This window comes from Cervus canadensis, chromosome 7 (assembly GCF_019320065.1).
Source record: "Cervus canadensis isolate Bull #8, Minnesota chromosome 7, ASM1932006v1, whole genome shotgun sequence".
Taxonomy (NCBI): Eukaryota; Metazoa; Chordata; class Mammalia; order Artiodactyla; family Cervidae; genus Cervus; species Cervus canadensis.
In genome coordinates, this window is record NC_057392.1 from 42,304,208 (window position 1) to 42,323,764 (window position 19,557).

The window sequence follows — 19,557 nt, forward strand, 5'->3', positions numbered from 1 at the left end:
CTTCATAACCTCCAACCTGGATCCTGAAGTTCCTGAGAATGCACTTTGGTCTGTGCATGCAGATGCAAAATTATTGTTGTTGAGGGGGGTTGATGTGTGAGGGACATCTTATTCAGTCATTTTCCTGGCAAACAATGCTGTATAATATAATTTTCATTAACTAAGGCCATGATTTTTCAACCCTTTATTTACAAAAATAAAGGTAAATAATAAGCCAAATGTTGGTTGCTAAGTAGGTTAGTTTTTTTCTTTGCACATTAATATTGATGCTAATTAAAATGTTAGAATCCTTGACTTTTATTATTTTAGACTTGGAAGACCTGGTGTTGATTGTTATTGTCAACATGAAAGTGGTGCGGCTGTCCTGCAACTCCAATTCTTGATCAATGAGGTAAGGATCTTCTTGAATATTTATATCTCACACACACATTGTGTAATTGTTTTAATAATATTTTTCTACATGCTTAAAGATATATAAATATGAAATATTATTCATGGTGACATTTTTCGTTAAAGACTGCACTCCTGTATTTGTTAATTTATTAAATTTTAAAGGAAAAAATATGTATTACCAGAAGATCCTGTTATTGTGATTATGTAGCATAATTTATAGATTAATTGTTCAAGTGGTTTTTAAAAAATTACTAAAATCCTTTGATTGCTGTACTGACCATTAAACTTTCACTCTGCACTCTCCTTTCACCAATTTGTTTAATCATCTAGTGTTAATTTTCATGTTTTGTCTTTATCTTCCATTAAATAATCTTTTCAGTTTTATAATTTGAATGTCTTTGTTTGTATCTTTATAATCATTTGTTGGTATATGAGTGCATAGCTATTTTGACAATTGGCTGCCTACCCTATTCCTATTTTTATAGACCTATGGTGATGAGGAACTCCCTAAAGACAAAGTTTGTAAAGCTCAGAAAGTGTAGTTGAAGGCTGCTTAAGGCCTTCTTGACTCATATTTTTACAATGGATCCTTTAGTATTCTAGAACTCTTTTATGTTATGTGAGTCAGTAAATACAAAAATGTTTTAAGAGTTTATGCCATACCAAATTTGAGCACTTAGCAAATTAGTCAGTATGTTGAGAGAAAAACATGAGGTATCATTGGTCATTTTCTTATGGCATGAATGATGATCTTTTATTTGATAGCTCTATGTATTTGCATATATATTTATATATATATATAAATTTCTAAGAATTTTTACTCATAAACATGGGTAAAATATTTCATATAACTTTGTATCAGTGATACCTGAGATATGAAAAATTTATGATACTGAGACATGTCCACATTTTACTTTTCTTGACTCAAAAATCTTTTTCAGAAGGCTCTGAGATTCTTCTTATTGACAGACCTTGCATATTTCATGTGGTAGGCATATTTACTATGGGGCACCAAAATGAGAGAGGGAAATAAAGAAGAGCAGGGAAAAGATTTTTTTAAATATTTTATTGTAATAGCTAGTCATTAGTATCTAGAATGACAGCCTTTTTGAAATCTCAGTGTTACACTGTAGCTCCCAGAGCAAACTCTGGGAGATGGTGAAGGACAGGGAAGCCTGGTGCGCAGCGGTCCATGGGGTCGCAAAGGGTCAGACACGACTGAGTGACTGAACAGCAACAACTTTGCAGCTCCTAGTTAAAGATCTCAGTCTTTCAGGCCTTCTGTATAGATGTTTACTGGTAATCGTAAATTGTTTCCAGGTGATTTTCTCTGTGTCCTGTCCTCTGAGAATTGTCTTCAAGGCCTTAAATTTGCCTCTGTGCTGTTACATAACTAAGAATAAATAAAGACATGCCTTCAAAACTGACAAGCCTGCCAGTGTTTATGTTGTCTATCCTCAACTACTCACCTTGATCTGCCTTTAAATTCAATTTCTGTACCTTTTCCCAAACTTCCCAGCCTCTGACCTCATGACACGTGTTTTTATTCAATTTTTAATCTTCACAGGTCTTCATTAGCAGTGCTTCTTATAGATTTGTTTTTGTAAATGAGTCCTAGACACCCTGCTGATGGGTGTTATGTCTCTGCTGGCACTGTTACGTTCAAATGTTCTGTTTACTTCCCTTAAATGCTGTTATCTCCTAGTTTTATCATAGCATTATTAGTACTGACTTCCTTCCTATATTATATATTCATCTATTACACTAAGATATTATTAAACATTTGCTGGTTTATTTTACTTTCATTGCCTTTGGCATAGTATATGTGTTTCGTATAGCACGAACTACATTTTATTAATTTCATGTATCATGAAATGATATTATGTTTTATTCATTTTGTGTATCATGGTCTATCGTCACCCTGTCCCAAATGAGTTTCTGCCTTCTTGAGAAATGAAGTCACTGCTCTATAATTCAGAAAAATTGTAGCTCATCAAGTACTTCTAAGAAATCCTAATAATTTTCTAGTTTGAATATGTAAAGTATTTGAGAACAGCTTACAAATAAAGCAAGCATACAAATACAAAAATCCTCAAGGCATGTATAGGATTCATTTTATTGCATGGAGTGTAATTACCTGTGAGATCATGTTAAAATATATATATCAATGTATACCTTTTTGAATATGTGTAATTTACATATTTATGTACAAATATGCAAATTACATTTTAAAACATTTTAATGGTTATACTCTGTTATGATTGTTGTTTTAAAAGCTATTTTTCTCTGAGACTAAAATCATAGTTACATATTGAATAGTGTCAAGAGAACCATCACGATACATGAGCATCTGTTTGTCTTAGGAATTGTTACGGAAGTGTCATTTAGATTCCTATATTCATTAATTCCTAAAGAAGAAATAAATTCTAGGAATTTCGGTATAGCTGTTTCTAGCATTTACATGGGCTAATCATTTTGATATCTGTGGTTGAGTTAATAAACTATGAAAGCTTACGTGTAACAGAGTACTTTGAAAAATATAAGAAGAATTTTAGATATCTCAGGACTGCCATGATTGTGCAAGATCAGTTTTACAGAACACACTCAGTACTCTAGAGTAGCTTCAGGCTCTGACATAGGGCAAGCACTGACATTTTTTGCTGGGAAATTCATAATGGGAAAAGTTCTGACATAGTTTTAAGATGATCTTAGTTAACTCTGAAGTAAGTAGTTTAAATACATGTATAAGAAGTCATACATGGCAGCTAGTTTTCTGCCCATGTTGTGTCTGCCATACTAATAGGTAGACCCCATCCTATTTTAAATATTTGAAGTAGGATTCATTTGTATTTGGAGGCTTTGTATAAAAAGGCTCTTATTATTTTTGTAGTTATACTGAATTCTTGTTGGAAAAATGTTTACTTTTACTACAAATGTTTTCTTTTGTCACAGATGAATCTTCTTGAACTGTGAAGACAAATTAAATTATATCAAGTATAAACTTTTTAGGAAGAATATGTACATCTCAACTGTATAGAAAATTTTTAGAAATGGTGAATTTTTATGTGATTAGATTGCAGTTTTAAAACTAAATTGGATATTTGCTTCTCTGTAGAGCTACATGATATATATATATATAAATAGTAGAAACAAAAAAGAATAGTTTTTCACAAAGGAAATATAAGAAATCTTTAATAGTTACAATGATGCTTATAATAATAATAATCCCTCTATTGATAAATGCATATTCCTTGAGCTAATCATTCTCACCAATCCATATGTGGTAGTTTACCTCCTTCTTCTACTCTTAGCATTCTTAGGCTTCCTGACTGAAATATGTTCATTGTACTTTCTTGTATTTCTACATTATATAAATACAAATAAAGAGCACTGAAAAATTCAGTACATTAGTTTAGGTTTTGCTTCACAAAAAACATAAATTAAGTAAATCACTCATTTTGTCTTCATTTTGTTCCAGGGTGCTTTGGTCAGTGCAAGTTCAGATGATACACTTCATTTGTGGAACCTTAGACAAAAAAAGCCAGCTATTCTTCATTCTCTCAAATTTAACAGAGAACGGTAAGAATGTAAGAGTTACACAATTTCTTAATGTATAAGAAGATTTGCTGAACAGGATTCAGGTTAATTTTTGAAAAAAATTTTAAAATAATTTTAATAGCTCTAAATAATATTTATGCTTGCTTTTATAATAGTTTATTTATATAGAAAATTCATTGATAAAGATTCAATCATCTTCTAGTGGAGAACTCCTAGCATTCTTCTCTTCTCTGTAAACCAGAACTTCGACAATTGATACGTTCTCGTTCTTGGGCCAGGGTGCTGAAAACTCAGTCCTAAAATTTAAAAGCAAGTAAATACTGAATGTATTTCTACACTTTTTGATCTTGGAAGTTACCTCCTACACTTTCACTTTTTTGCTTAAAATTTTTTTTTTTTACCTTAAAAAATATGAGACAGATTTTAGACATCCAAAATTGTTGGTACTAACTGTTGAGCAACATTATACATTCAAGATTAACATTTTCAGAGATGATTAATTGATCAGAATTCAAATTCTTCCACTTTAGAGTGAAATAATAATTGGAAAAAAATTAACAGATATGGAACAATTATTAGAACGGATATGGAAGAATTATTAGATTTTATTTGTAACTGTACAAAATTTTAATGTTTCTAGTGTTTGTTTCAACCAGAGCTAGAATATCACAGACATCTACTTAGCTGATAATCCATCTCAAGATGAAGTAAAATTTGTATTTTATTAACCATCTCTGTTATTTAACTATCAAATGACTTGATTTTTTTTTATTATTTGGGAAGCTGTCAGGCTTTTTGCAGTGATTATGAAGGGCTAGCACAGGAAAATTTGATATTAAAGAAAGAGAAAGAAATCTCTGAGAGGTAAATTTACACAAATTTGCAAGTACTAGTCACAACTGAGGTAGGTAGATAATAGAGACAGTCACTGCTGAGAGCTCAAGAAAGTACTTATTTTATTTTGTTGAATGGTTATAGTTCATATGGAGTCATCACCATGTAGGCAGAGCTTAATGAAGTAAAGGTTTTTATAGGTTTTTATAGGTTTGATGAAAAGAAAGAATGGCATCTATACAGACACTCATTTTTCTACCGGGAACTTTTTCTTCTCATTTGCATATTACTTAACCTTCAATGTTCTGAGTAATATTCATGAGTATTATATCCACAGTATTTTGGAATTCAGCATCAATGAAAGTTTTTATTATATCCAGTATTTTTTTGAGTGGAGAAAATTTGTATTTTAGCTATTTGCTAAAACTAGGTAGAACTTCTTCCTTCATATTCAATCTAATTTTGGTTTATTTTATCTTAAATTTTAAAATAAGTAATGTAGCAGAAACTTCATGATATGAAAAACTGAAAGATCAGTCAAGAGTTGTTATATGTTTCCTTGTATCTTTACTACTAAAAATAGTACCTACTCAGGTATTGCCATATTGATTTTATCTCTTTCTCTGCTTGTAGCATTTTTTGTTTGTCAATATTTTGAGTAGATCTGGCCCTACAGTTTTATGTAGATAAGCAGAACAAGTTTTTTTCCCCTTACAATTGGATTGTTGAAGGAAATGTTCTGGTTCCTTTTAAAGCCATTTTGGGGAGAAGAAATGATTAGTGATGTTTTCTGATTATAATTTTATTAACTCAATTGAGGTGTATTTAACTGGTAGCAATATAAAAGCAAGCTGACAGATTTTGGACAAATTTAAACACTGGGAACTTTGTAGGGATTACCTATATTTTTAATTAACTTTTGTTGGAATATAGTTGCTTTACCAATGTTGTGTTAGTTTCTGCTGTACATCAAAGTGAATCTGTTATATGTATACATATATCCCTTCTTTTTTAGATTTCCTTCCCATTTAGGTCACCACAAAGCACTGAGTAGAGTTCCCTTTGCTAAACAGTAGGTTCTCATTAGTTATCTATTTTATACATAGTAGTGTGTATATGTCAATCCCAAACGCCCAATTCATCGCAACACCCCTTCCCCTTGGTATCCCTAAGTTGGTTCTCTACATATGTCTCTCTATTTCTGCTTTGCAAATGAGTTTATCTATACCATTTTTCTAGATTCCACATGTAAGTGATTTTGTGTGATATTTGTTTTTCTTCTTCTGATTTTCTTCACTCTGTATGACAATCTCCAGATCTATCCACGTCTCTGCAAATGGCACTATTTAGTTCCATTTCATGGCTAAGTAACAGTCCAGTGTCTATGTGTACCACATTTTCTTTATCCAGTCTTCTATTGATGAACTTTTAGGTTGCTTCTGTTTCCTGACTATTGTAAATAGTGCTGCAATGAACATTGGGGTGCATGTATCTTTTTTTTTTTTTTTTTTCACAAAGAGGATTTTATTGATGGCATTTTTATTTCCCTTCCAAAAAAACCAACTGGAACTAAAGGAAGTAAATGATCTCAAACTTTTATTGTCTTCATAATAAAACAAAATATGAAGCTCAAAATTGGATCACTTGGCCCTTTCTCTTCTTATCGCCTCCCAACTCAAAATGCTTGCATCTCTTAATAGCCAGCATTCTCTTCGATCTACAGTTGGGCTCAACGCATTCAAGCCTCAGTACAATCTTCTTTGTAGTTTTAGCCTTTTTCCGGAAAATCGGCTTAGTCTGCCCACCATAGCCACTCTGCTTCCTGTCATAACGCCGCTTTCCCTGGGCATATAAAGAATCCCTGCCTTCTTGTACTGTGTCACTTTGTGGGGCTGGTGCTTCCCACACTTCTTACAGAAAGTCCGGCGGGTTTTTGGAACGTTCACCATGGTTGCGAGAGTGATACCAGCACAAAGAAAAGTGCATGTATCTTTTTGAATTATGGTTTTCTCTGGGTTGTATGCTCAGAAGTGGGATAGCTGGGTCATATGGCAGTTTTGTTTGTAGATTTTTGAGGACCATCCGTACTGTTCTCTGTAGTGGCTGTACTGATTTACATTCCCACCAACAGTTCCCTTTTCTCCACATTCTCTCAGCATTTATTATTTGTGACTTTTTGGTGATGGCCATTTTGATCACTGTGAGATGATAGCTCATGTAGTTTTGATTTGCTTTTCTCTAATCTTAATAATTAGTAATGTTGAGCATCTTTTTATGTATTTGTTGGCCATCTCTATGTCTTCTTTGGAGAAATGTCTATTTAGATCTGTGCAATTTTTCATTGGGTTATTATTTTTTTATATTGAGCTACATGAGCTGTTTATATATTTTGGAGATTAATCCCTTGTTGGTTGCTTCATTGGCAAATATTTTCTCCCATTTGAGGGCTGTCTTTTTGTTTTGTTTATGGCTTCTTTTGCCATGCAAAAGCTTTTAAGTTTAATTAGGTCCCATTTGTTTGTTTTTATTTTCATTACTCTAGACAGTGGTTCAAAAAAGGTCTTGCTGCAATTTATGTTGAAGGTGTTCTGCCTGTGTTTTCCTCTAAGACCTTTATAGTGTCTGGCCTTGAATTTAGATGTTTAATCCATTTTGAGTTTGTCTTTGTGTATAGTGTTAAGAAGTGTAATTTCATTCTTTTACATGTAACTATCTGGGGTTGCCTATTTTAATGCTTACAAAAACATGATATTTATCATCTTGAGAGATAAATTATGTTAACATTGAGAATAATCATTAATATCACTATTTATTGTGGAGAGAATAAAAATCCTTAAATGTATGGTGAAGGCAAGGCTTAAGTCAACAAAGGAGAATTTAAACAAGCATTTTTGGGAACACTAAGTCCTCCTAAATAGGCCATTTAACTATATAAATTTCTATATACCTGTCAGCTGAAAGACAGATATACAGTGTGAGAGTTGTGAGTGAAGTTTTATTGAGGGTCTTACTGGGAACTATATGGCCTGGAAGATAGCCTCTCAGATAGCTTTGAGGAACTGTTGCAAAAAAGGTACTGAGGAACCAGTATTTATATTAATTTTTTTCACTGGAAGAAACATAGAGTCAGGCATAAAAGATTATTGCTAATCAAAAAGAGAAGACATCTTAAGTTAATGATGTAAGTGCTTCTCTATGTATGGGAAAATGTAAGAATCTGGGACTGTTGAAATTCTTTCTTAGATATGAATCTTAACTGTCTTTGGGCCATATATCCAAAACAGAATGCTCCATCCTGTTTTTCTCTCTCCTGAACTACCCTCTGGGTGTACTTGCAGTGAGTTGTTGCAGCTTAATCCTTGTATGACTGGAATGTTGGGCAACATTCTTTCATATCCTTATGCTTATGTAATATACATATATACATATTTAGTTTACATAGTTTGTAAATTTTAGTGTTTCTTTTTTTTTTTTAAATAGAGCACCTTCAATCTTTGGTTTTATAATCTTTGAAGGTGGCAACCAGGCTTAAATTGTTGATGACCCTTGGGTCCTCTCATATCTGACTTTATACACCTAAATATGGAAGAAAAACTTTTTATTTCTGTGATGTATGATCTGAAAAATGAGTAAAATTAAGCATTCACCTTTTAAGGCATATTAGCAGTCATTACTATCACTGATCATAAATTGTGTAACATTGGGGAAAGCCTAGAATTATTTTATATGGTTTTCAAGTAAATTTCAACAGTGAGACTATGATATGCAGATCATAAAGTATTTGTACTTATTATATCAGTTTATTCTTTTTCTATTTGTGGTATTCTGATAATTAATATCATCAAAACATTTCTAAGTAATATTAGTTAAATTTCCAGGAAGAAGTATTTTGTTAAGAACCTTATTTATGAAATCTCTAGCAAACTTGACCCATCAGTGTTGGCTTTAGGAACTATTTATAACCCAAATTTTAAAAACTATATTGCTTTATAGAGATAATATGGACTATTTCTCTTTAAAATTTTTCTTAAGTTATTAACATATTTGCCTGGTTAGACATTCAAAGATAAAAAACATATGTACAGTGAAGGATCTTTCTTCTTACATATAAGCAAATGTATATGTAATGTAATTTTCTATTTTTTGTATTTATAGACAAATATGAAAGTATCACACATTTCTGTTATACAGGTTGTAACATGCAAACGGTTTTGTACCTTGTTTTCTCTCTATATATTCTCAAGACCATTCCTTATCAACACATAAAATGTTTCCTTATTCTTTTCTTGTGTATGTATGCAAATATTACCAAACCGTCAAGACTGTGTAAATATTAATTGTATGCCTCAAAAGTAACACACAGTTCAAGAAAGAGAAAATTACTAAAACCACAGAAATCCCTCTGTGTTAAATAATTATTACCTAACCCTCAAATGTAACAAACACTATTTTGATTTCAAAAGCTATTGTTTTTGACATTTATAGAAATGAAATTATACATATACAATTGTTTATATTTGGCATCTTTTGCTCAACATTATATTTGGAAGTTTCACTCACATTGCATGTAGCTGTAGTTTATTATTTTCATTGTTATGGGTATTCTTTGATTTGGTTAACCATAATACTTCAATATATCCTGGTTGTATTTTTGTATTTCCATTTAACTTTTAGAAATTGCTTGTCATATTCCACAAACACATTTCCTGAGATTTTGATTAGAAACATCTTGAAGCTGTAGGTCAGTTTGGGGAGAATTGACATTGCCTTGATGATGTAGAATGGCAGTATTGTTTGATTGTCGTTGACAATGATGACATTGATTCATTGGAAGAATCACAGACAGGGAATTGAACATGGTATTTATTATATCCCACCACTTACTTAGATATTCTTTGATTTCTCTAAATAACATTTATAGTCTTCTCTTTAGAGATCTTCTACATTTTTGTTGTGTTTAGTCATAAGTATTTGATAGTTTTAAATACTATTGAAAATTGTACATAATGATAAAATGATAGTATATCTAATGTAAGTTGTACATGATGATGATTAAATTATATATGTCATTTTCTGTATTATTTTTGTTAGAATATAGAAATATAATTTGTTCCTTTTTCTATATTCTGTTCTGTGGCAGTGATTTCCACCATTTTGTCCTCAGGGTCATTTATCTGATCTTCTGCTGCAATTATTCTGCTATTGATTCCTTCTAGTGTATTACTCATCTCTGTTTGTTCTTTAGTTCTTTTCTGTCTTTGGTAAACACTTATTGGATCTCCATTATTTTTCCTAGATCTTGGATCATCTTCACTATCGTTATTCTGAATTCTTTTCCTGGAAGGTTGCCTATCTCCACTTCATTTAGTTGTTTTTCTGGGGTTTTATCTTGTTCCTTCATCTGGGACATAACTTTCTGCTTTTTCACCCTGATTTACTTTTTGTAATGTGCTTTTTGTTCTAGCCACTGTGGGACTGTGGTATTTCTTGCTTCTTCTGTCTGCCCTCTGATGGAGGAGGCTAAGAGGCTTTTGTAAGCTTCCTCATGGGAGGGACTGGTGGTGGGAAAAACTGGGTCTTGCTAATGGCAATCCACTCCAGTATTCTTGCCTGGAAAATCCCATGGACTGAGGATCCTGCTAGGCTACAGTCCATGCGGTCACAAAGAGTCGGACACGACTGAGCGACTTCACTTCCCTTCTTCGCTCTGGTGGGCAGGGCCTTGCTCAGTAAAGCTTTATCCAATTATCTGCTGATAATTGTTGTGCTCCCTGCCTGTTAGTTGTTTGGCCTGAGGCAACACAGCCCTCTGTCTATGGTCAGGTTAATGGCGACCTCCAAGAGGGTTTACTCTAAGGGGGACCTTCCCAGAGTGCTGCCCCTGTCCCTGTGGTAAGCCCCTGCTGACCCACACCTCCACAGGAGACCATCCAACATTAGCAGATAGTTTTGGTTCAGTCTCCTGTGGGGTCACTGCTCCTTTCCTCTGGGTCTTGGTGCATGCAAGATTTGTGCCTTCTAAGATTGGAGTTTCTGTTTCCCTCAGTCCTTTGCAAGTCCTATAAGCAAATCCTGCTGGCCTTCAAGGTCGGATTCCCTGGGGATTCACAGTCCCTTTGTTGGATGCCCAGGCTGGGAAGCCTGATGTGGGGTTCAGAACCTTCACAACAGTGGGAGAGATTCTTGGGTATTACTGTTCTCCAATTTGTGGGTTACCCACCTGGCAGGTATGAGATTTTATTTTATCCTGATTGTGCACCTCCTACCGTCTTTCTGTGGCTTCTTTGTTTTTGGACATGGGATATCTTTTTTGGTGGGTTCCAACATTTTCCTGTCAATGGTTGTTCAAGAGCTGGTTGTGATTTTGGTGTTCTTGCAGGAGGATATGAGCACATGTCCTTCTACTCTGCCATCTTGAACTGGAAGTCCCTGGAAATGTAATTTATTTTATATGTTGACCTTCTATCTAGTGCCTTTGCTTAAATTAAATTAATAATTCTAATAGCTTCCTGTAGACTTTCCTAGGTACACAGTCATCTTCAAATAATAACAGTTTTATTTTCTTCTTTATAGTTTTATATGTATTTATATTTATTTTTATTATTATACTGGAGTTAAGACCTTGTAATAGTTATTTACTGCTATGTGACAATATTATCACAAACTCAGTGGCTTAAAGCAGCATGCCTTTCTTATCTCAGAGTTTCTGTGTCTGGAAACTAGGCGTGGCCTAGATGAGTTTCTGTATCAGGATCTCACAAAACTACAGTTAACATGACTTTCAGGGCTGTGGCCTCATCTGAGCTTTGATTGGGAAATGATCTAAACCAAACTTATTTGGTTATTGGCAGCATTCTGTTCCCTAGGAAGTTGGTGGATTGAAGGCCTTAGCTTTCGCTGGCTGTTGACCAGAAACCACTGTCAGTTGCTTGCCATATGTCTTTCTCCATAAGCCAGCTGACAACGTAGCAGCTTCCTTCTTCAGAGCCAGTAACAAAGAGAGTCTTCTGATAAGATGAATGTTACAGTCACATGTAATTTAGTCATGAAAGTGATATCTCATGACTCTTGCCATATTCAGCTGATTAAAAGCAAATCACAGGTCCTGTACACACTGAAGGGGAAGTGGATTTATGCAAAGGCAAGGATATCAGGAAGTGGTGATCATGGGGACAGCATTGGAATCTGTTCATCATCGGCTTCCAGTACAATATTGAATAAGAAATTCAAGGACAATGTTTATTATTTCATTATTTAGTATATATTTGCTGTAGGTTTTTAAATAGATACTCTTTGTTATCAAGAAGTTTCTTTTGCTCCTAATTTTTATAAGGATACGTTTTTTAAAATAATGAGTGAATGCTGAATTTTATCATGTTCTTATGCATCTATTGTGATCATGTTATTTTTTCTTTTTAAAAATCTGTTAATGTGGTAAATGACATCACTTGATTTTTTGCATATTAAATGGCTTGTATTCCCAGAATAAATATAACTTTTGTGATATATTAGCATTATTATATGTGCTCCATTTGCTAATGTTTTGTTAATAAGTTGTTTAAGAGTTTAATACTATGTTAACAAGAGCTTAGCATAGAAATTTCCTTTCTCTGCTAGGTTCTCATATCATAGTTATTTTCATCTTATAGAATGAATGGGGAAATGTTTCCTCTTTTCTATATTCTATCAATACTTGTGAAAGCTTGGTGTTATTTCTTCTTTAAGATTTGGAAAAAAAAATTCACCAATAAAGCATCTGAACCTGGGCTTTCTCTGAGGTAAGATTTAAAATGGCATATTTTATTTCCAGTTTTTTAAGGAATCTCCACACTGTTTTCCATAGTGGCTGTACTAGTTTGCATTCCCACCAACAGTGTAAGAGGGTTCCCTTTTCTCCACACCCTCTCCAGCATTTATTGCTTGTAGACTTTTGGATAGCAGCCATTCTGACTGGCATGAAATGGTACCTCATTGTGGTTTTGGTTTGCATTTCTCTGATAATGAGTGATGGTGAGCATCTTTTCATGTGTTTGTTAGCCATCTGTATGTCTTCTTTGGAGAGATGTCTGTTTAGTTCTTTGGCCCATTTTTTAATTGGGTCATTTATTTTTCTGGAATTGAGCTGCAGGAGTTGCTTGTATATTTTTGAGATTAATTCTTTGTCAGTTGCTTCATTTGCTATTATTTTCTCCCATTCTGAAGGCTGTCTTTTCACCTTGCTTATAGTTTCCTTTGCTGTGCAAAAGCTTTTAAGTTTAATTAAGTCCCATTGTTTATTTTTGCTTTTATTTCCAATATTCTGGGAGGTGGGTCATAGAGGATCCTGCTGTGATTTATGTCGGAGTGTTTTCCCTATGTTTTCCTCTAGGAGTTTTATAGTTTCTGGTCTTATATTTAGATTTTTCAATCCATTTTGAGTTTATTTTTGTGTATGGTGTTAGAAAGTGTTCTAGTTTCATTCTTTTACAAGTGGTTGACCAGTTTTCCCAGCACCACTTGTTAAAGAGAGTGTCTTTTCTCCATTGGATACTCTTGCCTCCTTTGTCAAAGATAAGGTGTCCATAGGTGCATGGATTTATCTCTCAGCTTTCTATTCTGTTCCATTGATCTATATTTCTGTCTTTGTGTCAGTACCATACTGTCTTGATGACTGTAGTTTTGTAGTATAGCCTGAAGCCAGACAGGTTGATTCTTCCAGTTCCATCCTTCTTTCTCATGATTGCTTTGGCTATTTGAGGCTTTTTGTATTTCCATACAAATTGTAAAATTATTTGTTCTAGTTCTATGAAAAATTGTTTGTAGACTTTTTGATGATGGCCATTCTGACTAGTGTGTTGTGATATCTCATTATGGTTTTGATTTGTATTTCTCTGATAATTAGTAGTGTTGATCATCTTTTCATGTGCTTCTTGGCCATCTGTATGTCTTCTTTGGAGAAATATCTGTTTAGGTCTTCTGCCTATTTTTTGACTGGGTTGTTTGCTGGAGCTGTTTGTAGATTTTGGAGATTAACTCCTTGTCAGTCATTTAATTTGCAAATATTTTCTCTCATCCTGTGACTCCTCTTTTTGTTTATGGTTTCCTTTGCTGTGCAAAACCTTTTGAGTTTAATTAGATCCCATTTTTTATTTTTGTGTTTATTTCCATTACTCTAGGAGATGGATTGAAAAAGTTATTGCTGTGATTTATGTCAAAAAATGTTCTTCCTATGTTTTCCTCTAGTTTCGGGAGTCAGGATGTCTCTGGTTTATGATTCTCAGGCAGGTAGTCTATGGCTCAGGGTTCTGTTAGTTCATCTTGCCCTGGAGAAACAAAATGAATTTGTACATTAATGATGATATCTGTGGTAGCTGTTTTAGTACATTAATGATGTTATCAACAATAGAAATTTTAGTCATTTGACTCTGGTTGATTAGTATTCAGTTAGCACAGAATTGAAGTCAGAGAGGACAAGAAAGGGAATAAAGTTTTGGTTATATTTTGTTATGAATGAGGGCTGCAGTTTTTCAAGTGTTTTCCTACATCGATTGATAATGATTTTTCTTCTTTAGATGGGTGATATAATTAATTACGTTAATTGATTTTCAAATATTGAAATAGTCTTACATACCTAAAATAAAACACATGGAGTTATCAGTCAGTCAGTCAGTTCAGTCTCTGTCACTTGTGTCCCACTCCTTGTGATGCCATGGACTGCAGCACGTCAGGCCTCCCTGTCCATCACCAATTCCTGGAGTGTACTCAAACTCATGACCATTGAGTCGGTGATGCCATCCAACCATCTCATCCTCTGTCGTCCCCTTCTCCTCCCACCTTCAATCTTTCTCAGCATCAGGGTCTTTTCCAATGAGTCAGTTCTTCTCATGAGGTGGTCAAAGTGTTGGAGTTTCAGCTTCAGCATTAGTCCTTCCAATGAATATTCAGGACTGATTTCCTTTAGGATGGACTGGTTGGATCTTCTTGCAGTCCAAGGTACTCTCAAGAGTCCAACACCACAGTTCAAAAGCATCAATTTTTCAGTGCTCAGCTTTCTTTATAGTTCAACTCTCACATCCACACATGACCACTGGAAAAACCATAGCCTTGACTAGATGGACCTTTGTTGGCAAAGTAATGTCTCTGCTTTTTAATATGCTATCTAGGTTGGTCATAACTTTTCTTCCAAGGAGTAAGCGTCTTTTAATTTCATGGCTGCAGTTACCATCTGCAGTGATTTTGAAGCCCCCCAAAATAAAGTCTGTCACTGTTTCCCCATCAATTTCCCATGAAATGACGGGACCAGATGCCGTGATCTTTGTTTTCTGAATGTTGAGTTTTAAGCCAACATGGAGTTATAGTGTAGAATTATTTTTATACATTTGAAAATTTTGGTTTGTTAATATCTTGTTGAAGATTTTTCCATGTATGTTCGTGAGAGTCATTGGTCTGTAGTTTTCCTTTCTTGTAATGTCTTTGGTTTTTATATTAGCTAACCTTAGCCTCAGAGAGTTAGAAAGTGTTGCCTATGCTTCTATTTTCTGGAAGAGACTACAGATAACTGGTTTGTTTTTTGTTTTTTGTTTCCTTAAGTGTTTAGTGGAATTCACTAGTTAAGTGTTTAGTGGAATTCACTAATGAACCCACCTGGGCCTTGAGCGTTCTTCCTCTTTTTTCTTTTTGAAAGATTATTAATTTATTCAGTTTCTTTAATAGGTGTAACCCTACTGTGTGACTGAACAACACTGATTCCATTTTGTCAGCTCCCTCTTAGGCCTCAGGTACTAATCCCACCTCTTTCTTTGGGACTGAGCTTTAGCTTACTCCCAAGAAATATGCCCAAACCAGATAAGTCCCCTATCAACTTTTACCTTACCCTCATCTGTTACAAAAGCTGAAAGAATGCCTTTTGCTGATAAAGATGCTTAATGGTCATGAGACCCTGCTAGATTGGGAAGAAACCCTGATTCCTATTTGTGTGGACATGAGTCTCACTTAGTAATCAGATTCTGTGTTTATCTTTGGCCCTTTTACATCTCTCTGTACCTCTTTCACCTCCTTGTAGTGCAGCTGCAATTGTCTTCCCAATCCTGCCTTTGTGTAAGGCACCCCTATAAACTTCGTAATTGCACTTTATAGAGATGCCTCCTTCATTTTTCAGTCTTAAAGTTCCTTCTCAGTTTGAGAATATTATTCAGTATCTCAACCTCCCAATACTTATTCAGATTATCTACTTTTTTGTGTGTGAGTTTTAGTAATTTGTGTTCTTTAAAGTAGTTAGACCATTTCATATAGGTTATCAAACTTGTAGACAGAATATTTTTCATAGTATTCTGTAATGATCCTTATAATATCCATGGAATTAACATGATGATCCTCTTTTTTCTAACATTGGCAATTGTGTTTTCTCTCTTTTGCTCTTGGTTAGGCTGGCTAGAGGCTTGTAAATTTTATTAATCTTTTCAAAAAGCATGCTTTTGGTTTTGTTAATTTTCTCTCTCTATCTTCTTTTTTTACTTTTGCTCTGATTTTTACTATTTATTTTATTAGTCTTGCTTTAGTTTTAAATTGTTCTCCTTTCTCTAGTTTCCTAAGGTATCATGTTAGATTATTGGTTTTAGAACTCTTTCTTTAAATTTAACTTACATTTTAAATTATTATGTATTTATTTCATTTATAGCTTTTATTTTATAGTTGATTTACAATTTATTTTAGGTGTACAGAAAAGTGGTTCAATTATATATATACATACATATATCCATTTTTTATATCCTTTATGCATATAGGTTATTACACAGTATTAAATATAGTTTCTTGTGAAATACAATAGGTTCTTATTGATTATCTGTTTCATATATAATAGTGTATATATGTTAATCCTGAACTTATAATTTATTCCTCCCTTCCACCTTTCCCCTTTGGTAACTATATGCTTGTTTTATCTTCTAAAACATTCACTTAGTGCTATAAATTTTCCTGTTAGCACTGCTTTTACCGTATCCTGTAAATTTTGATTAGTTTTGCTTTCAACTTAGTTAAAATATATAGATATTTTCTTGAGACTTCTATGAACCATGCTTTATTTAGATATTTATCTCTAAGTGGGTAGGGATTTCCCAGGTATCTTTCTGTATTTGATTTCTAGTTCAGTTCCATCATGTTTTGAAAATTCACTTAATGTAATTCCTGTGTTTATAATTTGCTAGTGTGTGTTTTATTTCAGAATGTGTTTGCCTGAGTAAATATTTCATGGGAGCCTAAACAATATATTTTGTTATTTTTAGTTGGAGTAATATATAAATGTCAATTAGATCAAGTTGGTTGCTACTGTTGTTCTGGTCACCTGTATTCTGACTTTTTGCCTGGGTGTTGGAGCCTTCAACTAATTTTCTAACTGACTTTCTGCCTGATGTTGGAGTCTCCAACTATATTAATAAATTCTTCTCTTTGTTTCTGCATTTCTATCAGTTTTTTTCTCACGTATTTTAATGTATGTTGTTAGGTGTATATACACTAAGATTTGTTACATCTTCTTGGAGAATTGACCCTTTTATCATTATTTTATGCCCAGCTTTATCCCTGATAATATTTATTATTTTGATGTCTGCTTTGTCTAAAGTTAATATAGCCATTTTAGCTCTTTAACTTTCTTTTGATTAGTGGTAGCATGTTATATTTTTCTCTTTTCACATTTAAGTGAAAACATACAGTATTTGTCTTTCTCTGTCTGACTTATTTCACTATGTATGATACTCTCCAGGTACATCCATGTTATTATAAAAGACAAAATTTTATTCTTTATATGCCTGACTAATACTCCATTTTGCATATCTCCCACACCTTTATTCACTCATCTGTTGTTGGACACTTAGGTTACTTCCATATCTTGGCTATTGTATGTAATATAGCTATGAACCTTGAGGTATGTATATCTTTTTGAATTAGTGTTTTCATTTTCTTTGGATAAACACCCAGAAGTGGATCACTGTATCAGAACTTTTAGAGTTTTTGTTTCACTAACATATTGTTGATTTTTTTTCTTATCTATTTAAAAAATCTCTTTTAATTTGTCAACAGACATTTACATGTAATTATCAAATAGTTCAATTAATAGCTATCATATTTGTAACTGTTTTCTATACATTGCACTTATGCTTTCTTTTCTCCCCCTTTTGTACCTTATGTGGTTTTAATTGGACTTTTTATATTTCAGTTTTTCTCTTCTCCCAGCATATCAGTTATACTTCTTCAGAAAACTTTGTAGTGGTTTTTCAATATACATTTACAATTAATGTAAATCTACTTTCAAATAACTGTTAGTGCACTAAAGGCACTAACAGGTTGTAAGTGAAGGGATGGGAAAAGATATTTCAAGAAAATGGAAACCAGAAAAGAACAAGGGTAGCTGTACTTGTATTGGAAAATATACTTTAAGTCAAACACTGTAACAAAAGATAAATAATTCATTATATAATGATAAAGGGATTCATTAGGAGGATATAATATTTATAAACATACATATACTGATTGGAGCAGATAAGTATATTAAGCAGTTGTTAATACATGTGGAGAAATAGATGGCAATGCAATTGTAGTAGGGGACTTAACTTTTAGCAAGGAATAAATCATCCAGACAGAAGATCAGTGCACAAATAATGAACCTGAAAGACACTTTAGACTGTATGTATCTAACAGACATATTATTCCATCCAATAGGAACAGAATACACAATCTTCTTTAGTGCACGTGGAACATACATGCGTTAGAATAAATCACATGATAGATCACAAAACACATCTTAGCAAATGTAAGAAGTTGGAAATCATACCAAGTATCTCTTCTGACCATAACAGCATGAAACTAAAAATCAATAACAGAAGGAAAACCAGAAAATTCAGATGTGTGGAGATTAAACAACATGATCTTGAACAGCCAGTGGGTCAAAGAAGTTGATAGAGAAATCAAGCAATATTTTGAAACAAATGAAATTGGAAACACAATATATCAAAACCTAAGGAAGTTTTCAAAAGCATTGTAAGAGGGAAGTTTGTAGTGATAATGCCTACATTACAAAATGAGGCCAATCTTAAAAACTTCCCTTTACACTTTAAGGAACTGGAAATAGAAGAACAAACGAAGCCAAAAGTTAGCAGAAAGAAGGAAATAACAAAGATAAGAGAAGAAAGAAATGAAGTAGAGGCCAGGAAAACAATAGAAAAGATCAGTGAAACTAAGAGCTGGTTCTTTTAATAAATTAAACAAAATAGACAAATATTTAGCTAGAGTACGATAAGAGAGAAGACATTTCTAAAACCAGTATTGAAAGAGAAAACCTTATAACTGATACCACAGAAATGCAAATGATCATGAGACTGCTGTCAACAAGTATGTGCCAACAAAATGGATGGTCTAGAAGAAATGGTTATATTCCTCTAAACATATGACCTACCAAGACTGAATAATGAAGAAGTAGAAAATCTAAACAGAATAATAATGAGTAAGGATAGTGAATCAGTAATCAAAAAACCTCCCAACACAGAAAAGACTGGGACCAGATGATTTAACTAGTGAATTCTACCAAACATTTTAATTAACACCAATCCTACTCAAACCCTTCCAAAAAATAATTGAAGAGAGGGAATACTCCTAAATTCATTTTGTGAGGCCGACATTACTCTGATACAAAAACCTAATAAAGACACTACAAGAAAAGATTACAGACCAATATCCTTGTTGAATATAGATACAGAAGTTCACAATGTAATACTAGTAAACTAAATGCAGCAACACATTAAA

General features: G+C 33.4%; 1 protein-coding gene and 1 pseudogene across 12 annotated transcripts in view; one reads left to right on the top strand and one right to left on the bottom strand.

Moving 5' to 3' along the window:
• STXBP5L (syntaxin binding protein 5L) overlaps positions 1-19,557 on the top strand; it is a 339,029-nt gene that overhangs the window by 72,380 nt on the left and 247,092 nt on the right. For 11 of the 12 annotated variants that reach the window (XM_043473078.1, XM_043473085.1, XM_043473077.1 and 8 more), the window contains exons 4-5: positions 310-391; positions 3,872-3,972. In XM_043473078.1, the coding sequence (XP_043329013.1) occupies positions 310-391; positions 3,872-3,972 (183 nt within the window). Of the gene's footprint in view, positions 1-309; positions 392-3,871; positions 3,981-19,557 lie in introns of those variants that run through there. The other variant, XM_043473089.1, reaches the window with a different exon arrangement.
• LOC122444607 lies at positions 6,361-6,754 on the bottom strand (annotated as a pseudogene).